General features: G+C 41.9%; 1 protein-coding gene across 2 annotated transcripts in view; it reads left to right on the top strand.

Moving 5' to 3' along the window:
* STAM2 (signal transducing adaptor molecule 2) overlaps positions 1 to 21433 on the top strand; it is a 37205-nt gene that overhangs the window by 5765 nt on the left and 10007 nt on the right. The window contains exons 2-7 of one of the 2 annotated variants that reach the window (XM_039335439.1): positions 7914 to 7998; positions 9811 to 9886; positions 10175 to 10270; positions 12004 to 12150; positions 13466 to 13535; positions 15047 to 15239. In XM_039335439.1, coding sequence (XP_039191373.1) covers positions 7914 to 7998; positions 9811 to 9886; positions 10175 to 10270; positions 12004 to 12150; positions 13466 to 13535; positions 15047 to 15239 — 667 coding nt within the window. The remainder of the gene's footprint in view (positions 1 to 7913; positions 7999 to 9810; positions 9887 to 10174; positions 10271 to 12003; positions 12151 to 13465; positions 13536 to 15046; positions 15240 to 21433) is intronic. The other variant, XM_039335440.1, reaches the window with a different exon arrangement.

A 21433-nucleotide genomic window follows, 5' to 3' on the forward strand; every position in this document is an offset into this window, starting at 1 on the left:
CACTTGTTCTTATTGAACTCCTTGCAGACTGATTACCTTCTCTCCCCCCCCCCCCGGGAGTTTCAACATATGTTAAAGAGAAGTAGAAGAAAACAGAGCCCTCAGCCACTTCATACGGTAGAGTAGGGTTATCCTTCCATCACATTTGAAGCTGGCCCTTCAGGAAGGAAGGCAACTACTACAATAGTACTGAAATCCACTGACAGATGGATCAAGAAAGACCATGTTGTGCTCCCCCAATCCCAGTTTATTTATTTATTTTATGAGACTTATATGCCGCTTTAAGTGCAAGCACTCTCTAAGCGGTGTACACCAGTAAGCGATGGAAGGCTGAGTCAACCTTGAGCCAGTGAGATTTGAACCGCTGACCTGCTGAACACAATCAGCTAAAGTGGCCTGCAGTACTGCACTCTAACTGCTGCGCCACCTCGGTTCGTTTCTCAGTAGGTTGTCCATAAGCATGACTAATGCAAGGATGACTGTACCGTGCCCTGGCCTTAAACTGGGCTCCCAACAATTCCCTTCCTTTAGGTCTCAGTGGAGCTGTGGGCTGACCCTTCTCTCTACACTTGCTCCCAGAAAGATCTGAATTGTAGACAAATCTGAAATTTTCCAGAACAGATAAAACAGGAGTGACAGAACAGCCCCCTTACAGAAAAAAAAAACATTGATTATTACTTGACTGCAACTTCCTGCCACCTCACCAATCATGAATTGGGGTCCACGCAGGGAGCAATGGAACTGACTTTAAAGAAAGCCCTCATGATTCACAGGCTCAAAATGATCCCAGATCACAAGAAAAAAGCCCTAGTCACTTGTACTGGTACTGTCCTGTTGGATTCCAATTCTGTTTCATTACAACCTGAATGTGGCTCCCAGAAAGAAGCTCACATTGTGCATACAAGGCCCTGAAGCTTGTGGTGACTCCTCCAGTATAAATTGAGAAGCTCTGGAATATGTTCTGAAGCACCAAAGAAAAAGACCTCTCTTGGCAAGCTTGGGTTTTTCATACCAAATTCCTTCATTTTCTCAGCCTGGCTTTGTTTTGTTTTCTATAGGCTTCTTGGTACTATTGTCCTTCCATAAGCACTTCTGTATTTGATCCAAGAATTTCTCATCTTCCCTGATAAATTGAGGAATGGGCAGGTTCACGTCTCACTTCTTCATTTTTCTTCCAGGAAAGCAGTCAACCTATACCTGCTACACGTGTAGTTCTTGTCTTCTCCAGAGAAGAAAACACATGTATCCCTGACAAGTCATGAGAGCAAGGTTTTTTTTGCCTATGCATTCCTCAGATAAACAGAAGGGAGGGAGGGGAAAAAAATCTCATTAAGATCGTCAGTATATTCCCCAAAACAGACACACAGAACACCTAATGAATTGTCCCTGCCATTGATTTTGAGAGGAAAAGGGATTTTGTTACAACTGTCCAGTGGACTTTGTCACCAAGTTTTTGTTTGCTTTCCCTATTTGCTCACTCAGTAATTTTGTTATTTCTGAAATGGATATCTTTACTTGACCTTTACTAAGGAGTGAATGTGGTTCAGAGCATATGAAGGGCATTGGGTTGGGGAAAATTGTTTTAGAAAATGTGAGAATGGATTGTTCCACTAGAAATTCAGCTTGCTAAGGTAAAACTATATATATATATATATATATATATATATATATATATATATATATATACATACATACATACAAATACATACAAATACATACATACATACGCGGGAGAAAACCCTATACGCGGGAGAAAACCCGAACAACCAAAGACATTATATATATATATATATATATATATATATATATATATATATATATATATATATATATATATATATGAAGTTCATTGTAAATGGACTTTGATTTTTTACATGAGCCACACTTTTTTAGTCAACATTATAAAAAGCTCATCTGTTAATTTATTTCTTTCAGTGACTTGCTTGCTCTCAATCTACAAAATGCTACTTAAACAAAATGAATTGATGTAAATGTTTCTTTGCTGTTGTACTGAACCTGATAAGTATTATTTTGAGTTTCTTTCAGTGTGCGGAACCTAAATGTGTAAACACCAATCCTCTAGATTTAGAAGATATAAGAAGAAACCTATTTAGCTCTTAGTAAAAACTAACATATCTTTCAATGAAAGGATAGTTTCTGTTGTTCTCAGAAATCTCATAGGGAATATTCTGTTGTAAAAATCCTTAATCTGAATTCCATTGTAACAATTTAATATCAAAATAGTTGCTTTTTTTTGAGAAAAATATTATAGTGTCATAGTTCCGATAGATGAGACCAGTAAAAAGAACCCCAAGGCAAAAAAAGTTTCCTTAAAGCAAGGCTTTTCAAGCAGTGGTGCGGGTACCACCTGTGGTACCTGGCAGGTGGTACGCGACCATCCTAGAAAAGTGGTAGCGGGGGAGGGGAATGAGCTGAACCGATGGCAGCACCGCACAAGCCTGAGTGAGAGATGGCTAGAGCTGCAGGGCTATCAGGGCTCAGCGGAAGTGCCAGGATCAGTGCTGCTTTCCAGCTGAGCGGCGCTTCGGGGCTATCAGGGATCAGTGGAAGTGCCAGGAACAGCGCCAGGCTCCAGCTGGAGCTCGGCACTGATCCTGGTGCTTCTGCTGAGCCCTGAAGAAGCACCAATCAGCTGGAAAGCAGCACTGATCCTGGCACTTCTGCTGAGCCCAGAAGAAGCGCCGATCAGTTGGAATGTTGCAGCATCTCCAGGATCTTGTGATTTACATTCAGATGCTTGGCAACTGATTCATATGTATGACGGTCACAGTGTCCCAGGGTCATGTGAAGTGACCAAAACCTGCTGCAACCACCCATCCGATGGGGAGAATAAAAACCAAACACTCCCCCCCACTCCCACTGCCAATCCTCAACAGAAATGCTCACAATAAAAACCTCGGAAAGGAAGAAGAGCGCCGATGACTGGGCAGGCAGGTGTCTTGCTCGGCTGTGGTTTGGGGGGTACTTTTTTCAGTGCCATTGTAACATTGAACAGTCACTAAGCGAACTGTTGTAAGTTGAGGACTACCTGTACTTTATCACTTTTTTCCTTTTTGGGGGGGGGGGTCTCAAGTTTTTGACATCTTCCTAGGCGACTGGTGGTACTCGGATGTTGCCATATCCTAAAAGTGGTACAATGGGTGAAAAGGTTGAAAAGCCCTGCCTTAAAGAACATATTATTTGGCTGCATAGTATCGGCTGGATCAAAGGTGAACCCGAGACTGATTTCCCCCCCCAAAGGTTACAATGTTACAAAGTTGAACTTCTCACCCCAGTAATGTGTCATAAATCACAATCCCCAATTAACTACTTGCACAGGGCTTTCTCACCAAAATACAATGACTTTGGTTCCCACAGAACAATTTATTGTTTTGACTAAGCTAAAAAACACCCATTCCCCTTCCCAATTGTGTGGCAACTGAAAACGAAGGAAAATGGCTTCAGCCAAATTCGTTTGTAGAGTTGACATATAGCAGTGAGGTAGAGGCACAAGTAATCTTGCATAATATAACTGTTTTGAATATACACCCATTTGGCTTCAAATGATTGTATTTTCTGCCAAGGAATTCAGGGCTGCTGTTTTCTTGACTTTCTTAATAGACGTTGATTCCATTGATCATGATGTCCTTTTGAATGATTGAAATTGCAATGACTTCAGGCCTTTATGACGGTTAAACTGACATAATGATGTTGGCAGCTTCTAGTCTACTTCATGGATTTTGAGGTGCCACAAATTTAATCTTCTCACTGTTTTTCAGTTTTTTTGTGAAGATATAGAAAACAATCATTTGAAGACTTAGATGACACATTTGTTAATGATAGACTGAGGAATTTCTGAAGTATGATCTAAAAGCCTATTTGGGGTTGGGGGAAAATGAGAGTTAACATATGGAAAATATACAAGAAATAGAAAACAGCTAATGTAGATAGGGGTGTTGAGCCATTTTGGGGTGAACTTGCATAACTTGCATAGTAAACAGTTTACCACTTGAGTACAGTCCCACATTTGTTTTTACTTCTAGGAACCCTGATTAGCATAGATTCACGTATTCACTTTGTGTTCACACTAAACTTTGACATTATGCTGGTTGTTATTAGTCTGACATATCTGTAGTATTGCTGTGCTGGTTAATTACCCACTCCCAAACCAAACTTAAAATTTCACCTATAATATTCTCCAAAAATGCATGCTTTTTTTTAAAAAAAGGGAAAAAATACAACAGAAAAAGGGAAAAATGAAACAAAGTATAATATAACAATTAACAGTTACACTTCTACCAGAATATATAATTATCTAATATAAATATTGTTCAAGTACATATATATTTATTTCTAGTATACTTACATAACTATTATTCTTTATTAACCTTCTGTATTTTGTATAAATGAGTTCCATATTTCATTATACTTGTCCCTATAAAGCAGTGGTTCTCAACCTTTTTAATGCCACAACCCCCAACTGGTTGTAAGTCGAGGACTACTCAACTGGTGCAGCACCGTTTGCAGAATGGGACTTTTGGCAGGCTCAGCAGGGCAGAGACAGCCTGGACAATTCCTATTGGCTTTCAAAAGCCAATAGAATAAAAGGGAGTAGCACAGCTAAGGAAAAGGGGGGAAAAATGGCGGACTGTGTTGTTTGGCGACCCCTGTGAAATGGTTGTTCGACCCCAAATGAGGTCCCGACCCACAGGTTGAGAACCACTGCTATAAAGTCTATGTTTATAGGCAATCTATTCATAGATAGCAAGTGAGTGAAAGAGGCCATACACTTTTCTTTCCAATGCTGCAGAATCAGTCTTTTGGCAATTGTAAGGTCATTGAAAATCTATTTGTGTTGTCCAGTTGTCAGATTCCATGAAGTAGGTATGTAATTCAACATTTTAGACTTTTGTTGCCCAATCATATTTATATAGTCTACCATTTTCTCCCAAAATGTAGTAAATATTGAACATTGTAAAAATAGGTATTTTAAAGAAGCATTATCATTATTTCTCCAACAAAATGGTATCTCTTTTTGAGAATATATATATTTGCATAAAATTTATTTTAATGTTTTGTTCCTTTTCTGTTATTTTTAAAAGCAATAAAACGTAAATATATATTAAAAATTACTTATAATATTGTATACTGTAATACTGTATCCATAGACCCGGCAGTTTTCAGTAACTGTCTTCAAATTTCCCTATTTGGGGAAGGTTTTTAAAAAGGTGGTCAACCTACAGCTGATAACCTAGGTCCTAGGAAATGTATTCCAGATGTGTTTCAGCCAAGTTTCAAGCTGGGATTTATTACTAAGATAGCTTTGGTCGTGCTTGTTGATTGGCGAATAATGGGACATCCCATCAGTGGCTGGAAAGGGCTGCCCACTGATCCTAGCAGCACCAGAACAGGCACTAGGCATCAGATGAATAAAAGCAAAGATTTACCACACTGGATAAGACCTGAAGCCCAGACTATGCAAAGAGGCCTCAAAGAATTCCAACACATAGTTGCAGAGGATAAGTTATAGGCAGGAACACCATACATTGCCAAGTAGCTGGCATTATACACAGGAACATCCCCACAATATAGGGGCTATAGATCAGGGGTCTTCAAACTTGGCCCTTTTATGACTTGTGGACTTCAACTCCATGCCTGGCTGTGGTATTCTGGGAGTTGAAGTCCACAAGTCATAAAACGGCCAGGTTTGAAGACCCCTAGGCTAGATCCTTCTAAATCCAGATGGGAAATTCCACAGAAGGTTGTGGAGAATAACAGGGCTAAGATCCTGTGGGATTTTTAGATCCAGATGGACAGGCAGATACTGGTCAATCAACTGGGACATTATGGTAGTAGACTAAGGACCAGAAGACAGCAGTAGTGGTACCACGTTTCCCCGAAAATAAGACCTGGGTTTATTTATTTTTTGCCTCCAAAACAGGCACCAGGTCTTATGGGGGGGTGTCTTTTCCAGGCACCTCCAACAGCAATGCCCAGCTGGCCCACTTCTGCGGCCAAAGGAGCAGCTTCGTTCTGCAGCTAAGAGTAGAGCTCTGGCCTGCATTTCGCAGTCAAAGGCCTTTCCGGAAGGCCTCTGCAGCCGAGAACCGATCTATGGATTTATCCATAGCTTGGTTGTTGGCTGCAGAGGCCTTGCAGAACTGAGCTATTGAATCCATAGTTCACTTCTCGCCTGCAGTGGCCTTCCGGAAAGGCCTCTGACTATGAAATGCGGGCTGGGGGATGCCACAGAAGAAATTGGCTGGCAAGGAGAGGCCTGGCTGCAAGGTAACACCCCTCTCCACCCCTGTCCTAGCTTGATTTTTAGGTGTGCGCCTCGCCCCCAAACTAGGACTTATTTTGGGGGTAGGGCTTATATTAGGCCCACCCCCAAAAATCAGGCTAGGGCTTATTTTTGGGGTAGGCCTTACTTTTGGGGAAACACGGTAGATGCAGTGGTGCCAAGAGACAGCAATATCAGAAAGAAAAAGTATAAGAAGCTGGAAATATACCAGGACCTGATGGAGGAACTAGAGGTGACATGGAAAGCAAAGGCCAAAGTTGTCCCAGTGGTGGTAGGAGCACTCGGGTCTATGATTCCAGCAGATCCCAGGAAGGACGCAGTGTAAGATTCTACACGGGTTCTCCTAAGGTTCTGCACAAAATCTCCAATCTTCCAGATCTCTGGTGGAGGACCCAAGATTGAGGAAGACATACCACTCATAGGGGTGAGAAGGGAGAAGTTTTTAATATATAATTTTTTATTAAAAACATTTTTAAAAGAATTAAAAACTATACTTTTGAAAGAATAAAGAAAAATAGTAAGTAGAAAAAAGTGCAAAGACTGAAAGAAGAGAAAGAAAACAAAATTTTTAAATAAGCAGCTTCCAATTTTCTTAACAGCTGTTAAAAGTACATTTATATTTCACCCCTTCTCTCTAAGAGGTTATACCACAATTTCCTTCTTTCCATTGTCTACCCTATCTAATTAGCAAACCCATAAATCATAAGTTCATTTCTTGCTTTTTTCAGCAAAAAGCCCATAGGGGTTTCCAGTCACTGATAAATGTAGTTATTGTCCTTCCTCAATTTGCCATCTCTGCTAATTGTGTCATCTTCGCCAACCGTTGTGGATATTTTAGAGTCTTTTTGCTTTCGCAATTATTCAGTATCCATCGGCAATAACGTCTCGTATCTGGGTATCTATATATGTGTAAATGTGCTTTTAACATTATTTTAACAATGGGAATACTATTTACACTTGGTGGGAGATTAGAGATAAAAGCATTAAATGACTGTAAAAAAATCCTTCCTGTTGGTAGTATTGTTTCTAAAAAGTTGAATTCAAATGTATATTTTATCAAACATGAAGGTATGATGCTAATACACCCCCAAATACAACTCACATTGAAAATATAAATGACTTGCTTTTTCACTTGATCGTGTACTTTGTTCACAAAGTGGAAATAGTTGTGCTTGTCTTTAATTTCCTATGTGAGAATGAATGCTGAAATATGTTCATACTTCTATCTGTTGATGCCACATAAAGCAACTGTCTGGATTGAGAAGGAAATAAGACAGTTATTAAACATTTGTAGACTTCTAAGAGGTAAAATATGAACATATTTCTTCAATATGAAGAAAACCCTCATGTTTTCTTTTAGACTCCAATCTGTTATAGCTTACTATTCATTTGAAATAGTAACGTTGGAATTATTTTTCTACTGCACTGAAGGAAATTCATCCAATTTCAGGCATACATTTTAGTCAGAATGCAGAACAACCTTGTTTGTGAATTTAGGGTTCTAGCAGGATTGTGAAGAGGCTTTTTGAGCTAGCAACCACTTCAGACAGAAAATGCTTGTATTCTGCCTGAAAGGCTGTTGAATTTTGTATGTTATTTTTGTCCACAGAAAAGGCTACAAATGAGTGCAACACGGTTGAAGATTGGGCAGTTATTATGGATATTTGTGACAAGGTTGGAAGCACTCCTAATGGGTAAGACTCACCAACATATCTTGAATGTCATTTTGTAAATACTCTGATTAATTTGTGCCTTCAGCCCAGATCTGTCATTTTAGGCTTATATGCATATGTATGTATATACTTACTCATACACATACATATGCATGTAGATATACATACACACCAACACACATACTCCCAGACACAGAGTGATTATGCTATATTACTACTTGTGACGAGTAGTAGATCCAAGTTCATCCTCTTATACCAAATCAAAAGCTGTACCTTAAAACTGGGTCGATCACTTTAGAAGTTGTCCAGAACCAGAAAATAGCTTTCGTATGTGTTACGAAGAAGGACAACCAGTCTGTTCTAATGAGAACGTAAATAAAACCAGCAAACTTTTCTGCTAATCATTAGTTCTGTTCTGGAGCTCTCAGAAGCTGGTTCTTATTAATTTCCATTGTTAAGTAGGTTTTTTTTTTTTAAGTCTCAAATGCTTGAGTTTAGACTGGACTAAAAAATGTGGATGGTTGAAAGATGTCAGTGTCTGCTTTTATCTGAATAATAAAAAAAGTATTTCAAGTAGCAATAGCACGCCAGGCCTGTTTTGCTTGTAATTGTGTTTGTGTATTGTTCTGTAGGTTACTGTGGTCTAAACTAGACACATTAAATATTTCCACGTGATTAGGCCCTTTCACATTATCTTTTGTATCAACATGTACAAAGGTGGCAGGTTTGCCTCTTGCTGATTGCTGCTGCAACGTCTGTTCATATGGACCCAATTAAAAAAAAAAAAATAGAATTCAGCCATTCGTGAATCCCCAGGCACATAAACCTTCAGTTAGTATACTCTGTACACATGTATTCAATCAGTGCTGAGACGGCAGGTACGATTCTGCTGCCATTCCCTGCATTGCTATTAGCCTTTCAAGATAGGTTAGTTGAGGAAAGAGACGGCACAACTTTATTGTCCTTCTTGACAGCTAGCAGTGTTAACCCTCCCTCCTTCCCTCTTCTAGAGCAGGGGTCCCCATCCCCCCCAGGCCATGACCTGTTCGAAACTGGGCTGCAGGAGAGACAGGCAAGCACACATGCAAAGCTTCATTAACTTTGAGCAAGAAGTGCTTGCACTCACATGCAAAGCTCCACTCGCACTAGCGAAGGTATGCCCGCTTGCACAAATGGAACTGCGCGCACATGTGTGCCTGCCACTCCCCCCCCTCTCCCCCACACGCTGGGCCAGACCACCAAGCTGAAAAGACTGGGGACCACTGTTCTATCTAGAGAGTCAGGATGGGGCAACTTTAATTTTCTTTTTCACACTATTTTGTTTCCCCAGATTGAGCTCATGTTTTGCTAACTGCTACACTCCTTCTCCACAACCATTTCCATGGTTCTCCACAGTAAATATTGGAGTCGCACAAATTGTCATGTTATAGCCGCTGTTGTGTTTTGTAAACTATTGTTTATGCCTTGGTTTATATGTGAATTCAGTTACAACTGATGTGGGAACCCTGACTAAATCAGAAAACTGAAAAATAGCATTATATTAATATAACAAACCATGATTCAGACTGAAGCTTGAAATAGTTCAGTGACTGAAATCAACCTATTTTATCCTGGACATTTTCTCTTAGAAATAGATCTATTGAACTGACTTGACTATGGCTTGCTTTGCAGAATAAGATTTGATTTTGAGGTTGAAGTGGATCTTCCTTTTGTGTCACTAATAATAACATGATGCCCCAAAGCTCTTTCTTCAATGTCTTCTTCTTTCTGGGTCTTTTTGTTCCTTTTTAAGTGATTAAAATAAGAGAATAACACAGATATTATTTTTTCTAGAGCAAAAGACTGCCTCAAAGCCATTTTAAAGAGAATAAATCATAAAGTACCCCATGTTGCACTGCAGGCACTAACTGTAAGTATGCACATAATTTATTTAGGGGTGAAAATTCTCAGGTTCTTCATAAAACAATCCTTGTGAACTTTTAAAAAATATTAAACTATATTGATGACTAAAATAGTATTTATCTTATTTATTTATTTCTCAGTATTACTGGCCTATTTTATTCCTATCTGGCTCTAGGTGGGGAGGGAAGGGCAGGGATTTATAAGGATCAATATCTTCATAATTGTTTATATGGGGAGCTTTTTGCAATTTATTGTGAGTGGTCTTATTTATTCAATTCTGTCTTTATTTTGTTAGCTTTTGGGAGCCTGTGTATCAAACTGTGGAAAGATTTTCCATTTAGAAATCTGCTCACGTGATTTTGCCAGTGAAGTGCGTGTCATAATAAACAAGGTGAGGTTTTTAGATGTCTCATATTTAGAGAAAATTAATAGAAAAGTATATGGATTGTGTCACCACACTTATGTTTTTCATTTCTGGTATTGACTTAGAATATAGAAATGAAATGAAAAAACAATACAATCTGTGATATAATTAGAGAAGGTAAAACTGTACAAAATTATGGTGTTACACTTGGGAGATTTGCTTTAATCATGAATACTACAAAGAACATTTAATTTTTGCAATATCTGAACTGACAGTTTCCGCAGAAGAGCAACAGATTGCAAAGAAAGGTTGAATATTCTCCTATGCTGTGCTAGAGTTAAAACAGCAGGAACATTTCATAATCATTTGAACAGTGAATTATGAAACGGTGCAGATACATCAACGGTCTTTAGGATAGTACCATCAATGGGGGAAGTCAGATTGGCTTAACAGCCACATAATTCATTTAACTGTAGTGATTTGCTTAACACCATGGGAACAAAGGGTCATAAAATCAGGTGTGAGTCACTTAATTGCTTTGCTTAGCAGTTAATGGAAATTTTGTTGTAAGTCAAGGACTACCTGTAGATGAAAACAGAACCCAGAGTCACTTAGTGAGGTAAGGGGAGATTGTGGACTGGATAGAGACGATAATGTTTTGACAACATTTAGACTGCAGAAGTTGAGCCAAAAAGACAGGGATAAACAGGACAATGTAGGGTCTCAATTTGGACCCACTGAGGGTCGTTGGCAGCTTCGGGAATGTTACACAGGTGTTGGTACTAAACAATTGGTTAGATCCAGAACTGCTTGCAACACTCCTTGTCCCGAAATATATCATGAGGTACCTCGTGGTACAACTTGGAAGATTGTGGAGTTGCTGTCACCTGAAGGGGCTTCCCAGAAACCTTCAGCTCTCAATTCCTTCCTTCCCAGTTTCTCTAGAGACTTCTAGAGACTTACTGCTGTGGCCATGTGGGGGATGTAGCTTATGTTAACAACTGAATTGTATCTATCTGTAAAGTAGACTCTGCTAGAGAAATGCCAAGTCATTGTTTGGATCCAGATTGCTGAAAAGAGGAAGGAGACTTTAAAAAAAAAAAAAAATCTATTTGTGTTGAAGCTTTAGGTTATCCAGTTCATGCATCTGACCTGGGGGGAACTGTCTCTCCCTGGAGCCAACCTGAGATAGACTGGATATTTCTGGAGTCTAGGAGTTGGTTGAGCAGTTCCTTTATTTATTTCCGTGTTCATTTTTAGGTCCTGCCTTTTGTTCAGGAGTTCCAGGCAGCATAAGTAGGAGCTTCTTCCAATTTCTCCCCCACAACATTAACTTTATGGGGCAAGCTGAGTGAAAAGAGAGCATTAGGGCCAAATCCATTTTTCTGTGGCTGAGGAAGGATTTGAACATGGGCCTCTCTAATGCCAGCTTAACTCTTTAATCACTACATCACATCAGCTCTCATCAGTTTTTAAATTGGGAAGCTTTGTCTATTAAATTGTGCATTGTGTACTAAAGTACATGTCATTACACAGTGGTCAGCCATCTCTAATAGCACTTTTTAATTTTTTTCTGTTAGATTGTAGGTTTTCTTTGGATAATCATCATTTCAGAAAAGCTATAGCATAGTAATTTGCTGTAAAGAGAGGGATTAAAAGCCTGGCATAGAAAAAACTAGTTTCATGGCAGTTTGTTTTGTCAACTAGCTAAAGTTAATTTTGCTTCTGCTTTATTGTGCTTTCTTTCTCTTCTTTTTTAGGCACATCCTAAGGTATGTGACAAATTAAAAGCTTTAATGGTAGAATGGTCAGAAGAATTTCAGAAAGACCCCCAATTCAGCTTAATATCCGCTACCATTAAATCTCTTAAGGAAGAAGGAATTGTATTTCCTACAACTGGGTCACAGGTAAGAGGCTAGATTTCATTTATGTCTACAAAAGTTTGAGGCTTTGGTGCTAACAGGAGAATGACTGAATTTAAATTCTGAATGTGAGCTCTATCCACATTCAGCCATCCACTTGTTAATGGCATCCACCAATAAAATAGGTTTTTTCCCCCCACAAGCACTCCCCACACTGGCGCTACAGAGCCGGGAGATGCTCTGGGGTGCACAGGGCAAATGGGCTTTGGGATGAGTAGAGGCTCATAATATTATACCTATTATATAATATACATTATATACATATATATATATACATACATACATACATACATACATACATACATACATATATATGATTATTTGCTTCATAATCACCTAGTTTTAATATTGCCTGAACTTTGCAAAGTTGGATTATACTGTGTGTTAAAGTGAGAATGATTACTATAGAATATTAATCCTGCTTTTGAAAATGTACAGAAACAGTTTTCAGATTGTATTAAATGAAGCACTAAAATAGCATCATCTTATGTTTATGTTGTTTAGACAAAGAACTGTTTTGTACCAAATCCAAATGTATAAGAGCAGATATGCCATAAGAGCTTTAAAAACAAGGACATATGGTTTATTCATATTGGGTTGTTTGAATGGACCTGGCAAGTATCGATAGCCATTTGTTGTGGGAAAATGATTTAATCTAATAGGCAGAAGTGTTTCTCCAGAACCAGCTCAGCCTATTACTCCATTTGTTTTTGTTTCCTGACAGGCTCAGCCTTCCATCCTTCTGAGGTCAGTAAAATGAGGACCCAGATTGTTGGGGGCAATAGGCTGACTCTGTAAACCACTTAGAGAGGGCTGTAAAGCACTGTGAAGTGCTATATAAGTCTAAGTGCTAATGCTATTGTTATTCATAGTCAATGTGTGACTTTGGTTCATTCCCCAAAAATGATACTGTTCCAAGTACCTGTTGGGTATGATTCCTAAGTTTTCTGGCTTTAAATCAGCGGTTCTCAACCTATGGGTCGCGACCCCATTTGGGGTCGAACGACCAGTTTACGGGGGTCGCCAAACAACGCGATCCGCCATTTTTCCCCCTCGGGGCGGCGCCGCGCATGCGCACCGCTCATGGGGGCGCCACGCGCATGGGGTGGTGCCGCGCATGCGCGGCGCGTCCATGTGACGGGGCCGCCATCACACAAAGATTGAGAACCGCTGCTTTAAATAGTTAAAAATACTTACCACAAGGTAAACTAAAATAACACCAGTATTGTTTTCAAAGTGCAGGCAAATATAGAACTTTCCCACTTGAAGTATCATATTTATATTGCAAGTATATTTACAGAGTCCCTCAACTGCTGCCAAGAATGGTGCATCATCAAGCAAAAACAAAGAAGAAGAAGATATAGCTAAAGGTAAAATTTTACTCATCCATTTTTGAGTGATACAATATTTTACATGTTTCTAAGTTTGTACTTGGGAATATGCTTGATGGTTAAAATGTGACATTTTCCATTGAACACACATTCAGATCGAACCCTTGCTATAGCCAGTAGTAGCAAAGGAAAGTTTGAACAATTACATTTTTAAAAAACTTTGTGAAGGAAGCAAGAAAGCTATAAGGAAACAGATGTATATTTTCGAAAATGCATTTTAAAAAAGTGCCTTTGCTCTCCTTGGAATTCTAAGGATGTTTGCCACTTCTAAAACAATTTTCCAAAAGTATTTTTATATTATATTTTGTATTATAAAATGCCAGTTTTTGACTCTGCTAGGTTTAAATATTTTACATATTTTTGGTTTTGAGTTATTAGATGCTCATAACCATAGTTAACACACAAAATAATAAGTATTATTCTTTGAATTGGATTTAATTTCACTTCCATAATATAAATTGTATATGGATTTCCTGAAAGCAATTTTTAAAGAATTCTTGGCTTACGCTTGTATATTGAGTTTCTTGTTGCTGTCTGGTTTTGAATTTTTCAATTCATAAGCTAGAAATTCTTGTCAGAGAAAATTTCAGTCATGTTGACCTTGTTAATTAGAGACATTAATGCTCTAAGACCTAGTGTGACTTAAACATGCCTTTAATAGCTATGTATGACTATGGTCACTGAGAATTCACACCAACATGATGACATTTAAATCAGTCAGACTGTCATGGTAATTCTGGGCAAATCCTGCCTTCTGAAGAATCTCCATATATATTTGGATGGCATCATATAATAAACAGGTTCAGTCAATCTCTAAGCAGTTTGCAGGCTATGGTTAATCTACACCTTATTTAATATTTAGTATATGAACATATATATTGATTTTACTACAGTATTTTAAGGTGGTGAATTTGTACATAATTATAGCTACCTGCATGGAAGACTGCAACCTGTTTTGTCTTCTTCCCCTAGTTAAACTGTAACAATAACTAACTTCCTTTCTCGACAACTTTAATTTTCAATCTATAGTAGGGGTGATAACTGTGAAGCATTTAGAGCAGTCAGCATCTTGTTTCCCACAATCAGCAGAGCTTGGATGTATTAAGTGGCTAGATTCAGTCATCATGCTAAGTTTAACCGTGGTTTATTGAGTAAATCATAGCTGAAGTCACACAGCTTGCTAAGCTAAAACTAAGCAAACTGCATGACAGCCTTCTTAGGTTTTTTTGGAGCATGCTTACAAGAAAGAGTTTTTGGAAGGTCCAATTATCTTCTAATCTCAGCATTGGGATGAGAAATCATCTCATCCAGAATTCGCTATATGCACAGAGTTATGAATGACCATCTTGGCATATTTTTGATGCCCAAAGCTAAAATCAAATCAAAAGACACTTTGAACATTTGAGAGAGCTTTGTGCTGCACAATGACATGCAAGTAACTCACCTAATTTTAACTGGCATAAAACGTGCTTTTGTTCTTCAAATTGTAGCTATTGAATTATCTTTGCAAGAACAGAAGCAGCAGCAACAAACTGAGACAAAATCTTTGTACCCATCTGTAGACATTCAGCATAGCAATCAAAAACACTCAAGAAAAGTACGCGCCTTGTATGACTTTGAGGCAGTCGAGGATAATGAACTTACCTTTAAGAGTGGTGATATTATTGTTGTTTTGGATGACAGGTATGTTTGTATTTTATTGTTCGTATTCAGATAGGGAAATATTGAACTTAATGTATACCTTAATATGCTAGTTGCACTTGAACGATCACTTCAGTAACTTTCCAGACTCTTCTTTAAACAAGGTTGATTCAGTTCAACAAACTACAATTTATTTACTATTCAGAAAATTTCCATAGCCATCTTTTTCAGTAAAAATGCACTCTTCTTGCTTGAGTATAAATTCAGTGCAGTTTCTTCAGCACTCAGAGAGATGTGGTTTCATTATTAGTTAGGACATACCATATAAAATTATTTTGTTAGGCCTTTTTTTTTCAGAATAACTTTTACTGAAAAATAGAATAATGATCTTAGAGCCAGCCTGATGACAGCCAAGATGATACATATTTGTAAAGTTATTGGAGACTGAACAAATTTATTTATTTATTTTTAAAATTTATAAGCCGCCCCACTCCCGAAAGACTCTGGGCGGCTAACAATAAAAAACACATAAAACATAACAAAACAACAATACAAAAACAATCATCTAGGGGTAAGGTTTTATAAACCCCAGGCCTGCCGGAAAAGCCAGGTCTTAAGTAGCTTACGGAAGACCAACAGGGTGGGAGCGGTCCTAATCTCCGGGGGGAGCTGATTCCAAAGCGTTGGCGCCATCACAGAGAAGGCCCTCCTCCGCAGCCCCGCCAAATGGCACTGCTTGGCCGACGGGGCCTGAAGGAGGCCCAGCCTGTGGGATCTAACCGGACGTAGGGAACTATGAGGTAGTAGGTGGTCTCGCAAATAGCCTGGCCCTGAGCCATATAGGGCTTTAAAGGTAATGACCAACACCTTGATTGGACCCGGAGACCAATAGGCAACCAGTGCAGCTCACGGAGGATAGGTATAACGTGGGTGTATCGAGGAGCACCCACTATCACTCGCGCGGCTGCATTCTGGACCAACTGTAGTCTCCGAATACTTTTCAAAGGTACCCCATGTAGAGCGCGTTGCAGTAGTCTGAACAAATTCCAGTTGAATTATTGTTTATGGCTGCTTGGAGGATATTTTTGTCAGGAGGTTTTAAAAGAACAATCTTCAGCAGGTTTTGCAATTATATTACTCCCTCAATTCTCCAGTACAGGAGATGGATAATCCACGGATGGGTTTTCTCTGTCTGCCTGCTCTTGAGACCAAGTAGCCAAAGCTTGACACGCCCCCACTTCCTGTGGAGCCCATTCTTAACTTGGTCTCTGCTCGAAGAAGATTCGTTTTGGCGTGGCTCTCAGCTTATCAGGTTAGACAAGAAATCCATTGATTGATTATCCCTTGATAATTGGCTTCCCCTTCCAAAAAAAAAAAAAATTGCCACCTATAGGAATTTAACCACAAAATTTTCTGGGGATCAGTCCTGATCTCAAACCTAAAATTAAAAAGGGGATTGGTGGGGAGGGAAATTTCCCCACAGATATCAGCCAGCCCCAGGGCTCTGGGGGGTGAAAAGGGGGGGAAGAAGGCATCAGCAGAGACTACTTGCTGAACCTTTTCCCCAACCACTAAGTTTTCCTTGGGATCATCCCTGATCCTATATTAAAATTGAAAAAGGGGGTGTGTGGGGGGGAAACTCCCCACGGATCCCAGTCAGCCCCAGGGCTCTGGAGGTGGAAAAGGGGGGGGGGAAAGGCATCAGCAGAGACCACTTGCTGAGCTTTTCTCCCCAACCTTCCAAGGGATTTTTTCCTCAAATTGGGGGAAAAAATAACGATCTCCAGGTCCGGATTCAAACTTGAATTCGGATCATCGGAGATTCCCTAGCAGCCCAGGGCAACCGCGGGCGCCATTTTAGTTGCCGTTTTCAGACAACAAAGGCAATCCCTGGCTGGGATTCCCTTAAAACGTCACAGCGCGCCAAATTTAAATCCCCGGGCACAAGCAGCTTCTGGGAGGCTGCGGAGCTTATTTTCAGAGGGAAACGAAGCACAGGAAGGGAGTAAGCCCCAACCAAGAAACGGAGGCTAGAGAACCCTCCTGGGATCCGCAAAGCCCTTTTTTCAGGGAGAAACGAGCTGTGGCTGCCATCTCTTGCCAGAGAAAGGCAAACCGAGCTTAAGGAAGCTCTACATCATATCTGGAATCACTGATAGAGGCGGAATAGGAGCACACAACCAGCGCTCCACCCCCGATACACACATATAATAATAGGACAAAATATAATAATAATAAAAATAGATACATAAATTTTAAAAATAATAATAATAATAATAATAAAAAAAAATTTTTTTTTAAAGCTAAAAATTAAGCGACTGCAGGGCCAACAGGCCTAAAGACAGAACACACAATATTATCATCATCACCATTATTGTTGTTGTTATTATTATTATTATTTTATTATTATTGTTGTTCCTATTATTAGTATAATAGTAATAGTATTAATAAGAATAAATTCCGCTCTAGGTGACCGCCATTTGATACCTGCTGTGTATTAAGTCAGGCCTACAGACCCTTTTGAGGTCGCCACTGATATTTTTTGCCTCCCTTTTCCTTTTTCTACTGGTGCACGTTGCCTGGTCACCTAAGGCCTCCGGGCGGAACCCAAAGAGTGGTTCCAAACGTGCCTTCGGTACCTCCCTCAGCTACCGTGACCTTAGCCCAGAGAGAATATTTTTGTTGTGGTCGGGTGATCAGGGGAACAGTCCTGGTACTTGTTCCAATTTCGCTCCCGCCAATACTTGCCTGCCTGAGCGTCTTCTCAGTTTTTCTGGGACTGCTCAAGCGGAATGGAGGGACCCTCGTTGCCTCAATCCATGAGCACGACCCCTCCATCTCCCAATTACGGCTGCAACACACCTTCTGACCAGAAGGCAGCAGGCAAGTGCAAAGCGAAGACAAAACACTCGCTCAAGAGGCCCTCCAAGTTGGCGGAAAAGCAAGCCAGCCGTAGGCACCAGGCCCTGGAGAAGGAGTTCTCCAGAGCGCAGAGGCAGGCCCAATTGGAATTGGTTCAAATAGCGGCCACCGAGATGGAATTACCATTGGGTCCATCCACATCAACCCAGAGCGCGTGGTCCATTCCAGGAACACCGCAACCACTGGATCCGCCATCTACATCAGCCCAACAAACAACCACGGCGGCAGGCACAACCACTGAGTCCAACTCTCCACCTGCGGTCACCACACCCAAAGGTAATGACATAGGGGACATCTGGGCAGATGGACGGCTAGAGGCCCTATTAACCAAAGTGGTGGACCGAGCCCTAGCACAGCGCTCCGCCCACCACGACCAGGGGCCCTCCATCTCAGCCATGCCACACTCGGAACTCCCCTCAGAGTCCTCAGGCATTCAGGAACCCGTCTCCCCGGCCCAGTCCTCCATGAGTGGTTATTCTTCACCACAAGAGGAGGATCAACCTGGGATCTCTATGTCAGAGGATGAGGAACTTCCCCCTGAGCCCCCCTCAGGGGGATTATTTAATCCCAACCGCTTCCTCACGATACTACGCAAGGCCACAGCCATTGCGGACATGGGGACGGATCAGTTTTCTCAGCCGCAAGCGACACCGGCCACCACATCCAGACCCGTATTCGTAGAAAAGGTGACAACGCAACACCATATACCTTGCCCCGCCATTTTCCTGAAAGGGATCAAGAAGCCATGGGACTCTCCCGCTTCCTTCCCATCAGTGAGTGGTACGGACAAAAAATTATACAGCACTGCCACAGACCTCAATGAGGCCTTAGAAATTCCTAAAGTAGATGAAGCCTGGACCCCCTTGGTCTCCCAGACAGCCATGGCTGGGGACCTAGTGGAGGCCCTTAAGGCAGATGACAAAAAGTGGGAACAAGCCTTTCGCAAAACCCACCAGACAGCGGCATGGGCCATCAAAGCAGCCACCTCGGCCTCCTTTTTTGTCCGGGCCACCCTCATCTGGTTGCAACAACTACAAACCATAGTTCCTATGGAGGACATACGAACACACCAGGACCTGGCTAAGATGGTAGCAGCCACGGAATACGCTGCAGACGCAACGTTCCAATCAGCCATTTTTTCATCCAGATCCATAGCATCCAACATAATTGCCAGGAGAATGCTATGGCTAAAACACTGGCAAGCTGACACCAAGGCTAAGTGGCGGCTAGCGACCGCCCCTTACTCAAGCAACGGTCTGTTTGGGGAGGCCTTGGACCCCTATCTTGTAGAGAACAAAGACAAGCGGAAGGTCATGGCACACTTGAACAAAAGGTCAGACAAACGTACCACACCTTACTTTCGTAGGCAGTCCTTTCGCCAACCGACAACCACGCCTATCAGTCAGGCACCCAAGCCATTCACTCCCAGGCAGAACAAACCGTACGGCCGCCCCTACGACAGACCGGGGTTCCAGCCCAGACAACAAAACCAGTCGAGACGACCCTTTCGTGGAACGGGTCGTCCGTACCGGAAGACAAAATGACTCCTACATAGACCTACCCATTGGAGGAAGACTAGCTCACTTCTTCCACCAGTGGGAGCAGACCTCCACGGACAACTGGGTACTACAAACCATCCAGTCCGGGCTGTCCCTGGAGTTCCTGGTCACACCCCCAGACCGACTCATCAACTGCTCGGTCTCCAGGAACCCCACCAAACGCAAACTCATGCAGGAGGCCATCCAACACCTGTTGGACATTCAAGCCATAGAACCGGTCCCAGCGGAATACAGAGGCAGAGGATTTTACTCCATCCTCTTCGTGGTTCCAAAGACTTCAGGAGGATGGAGGGCAATCCTGGACCTAAAAAACCTCAACCGCTACATCACATACAAAAAATTCAAGATGCAATCCCTTCAGTCCATCCTGGGAAGCATCAGAGAAGGAGACTTCCTGGCATCGATAGACCTCACGGAAGCCTACCTTCACATCCCTATCCACCCAAACCACCGCCGGTTCCTACGTTTCTGTTACGGGGGAAAACACTTCCAATACAGAGCTCTCCCCTTCGGTCTATCTTCGGCACCCAGGGTATTTACCAAGATACTAGCAGCGGTAGCCGCCAAACTGAGAAAAATCCCAATACGCGTCCAATGTTACCTAGACGACATACTAATCCAAGCAACATCCCTACAGACAGCTCAGGCGGACGTAAGGACCGTCATTCGCGTCCTCCAATTACACGGATTCTCAGTAAACTTTCAGAAGAGCCAGACAGTTCCCTCGTCCAGGCTGCTGCATCTGGGGGCCATGATAGACACAACCAACTGTATGGTCTATCTCTCCCAAGACCGGGTGGCCGGCATCAGGGAACTGGCTCGCTGGGTTCACAGGCAACGTTCAGTTCCGATACTAACACTTTCCCAATTATTGGGCAAGATGGTATCGGCCATAGCCATTGTACCCTGGGCCAGGCTCCACCTACGGGAACTACAGTGGTTTCTGCTCCCGTACCAACGGCAGAACACCAGCGCATCCAACCACCTAGTCAGGGTCACGGCACAAATCCGCAGGGCGCTACGCTGGTGGTGCTCTCGGGCCGTGACCAAGGGGTCACCCTTCAAGGAACCAGTCAGAGTTACCATCACTACAGACGCCAGTCTGTATGGTTGGGGAGCCCATCTGGACTCCCAGTTTGTACAGGGACGTTGGTCCGCCACGGATCTGAGAAACAACATCAACTGGCTACAACTCAGGGCTATCCACCTAGCCTTGCAACAATTCAAAGACAGAATCAGAGGCCACCACGTTCTAGTTCTAACAGACAATGTAGCAGCCAAGGCGCACATCAATCGGCAGGGGGGGACCAGATCAAAAACCCTCATGACAGAGTCACGACTCCTATTCAGCTGGGTAGAGCCCAATCTGAAGTCACTAAAAGCGGAACACATATCGGGGGTCAACAACCAGCAAGCGGACTTCCTAAGCCGCACCACAGTGGACCCTTCGGAGTGGGGGCTACACCCGAACTTGTTCCTAGACATCTCCCGCAAGTTCGGGTACCCGATCCTCGATCTGTTCGCATCATCAGACAATGCCCAGCTCCCCAGATTTTACTCTCGTTACTTCAACCCGCGAGCAGAGGGGACGGACGCTCTGAGAACTCAGTGGCCTCAGGGTCTGCTTTATGCCTTTCCCCCACTACCACTCATACCGGCGGTCATCCGAAAGCTGATTCAGGAGCGGGCAGAAGTGATCCTAGTAGCACCATATTGGCCACAGAGACCGTGGTTCGCCGACCTGATGAACCTGTC

Source organism: Crotalus tigris, unplaced genomic scaffold, assembly GCF_016545835.1.
Source record: "Crotalus tigris isolate CLP2741 ecotype Arizona unplaced genomic scaffold, ASM1654583v1 scf7180000017641.3106099, whole genome shotgun sequence".
In the NCBI taxonomy this organism is placed as follows: domain Eukaryota; kingdom Metazoa; phylum Chordata; class Lepidosauria; order Squamata; family Viperidae; genus Crotalus; species Crotalus tigris.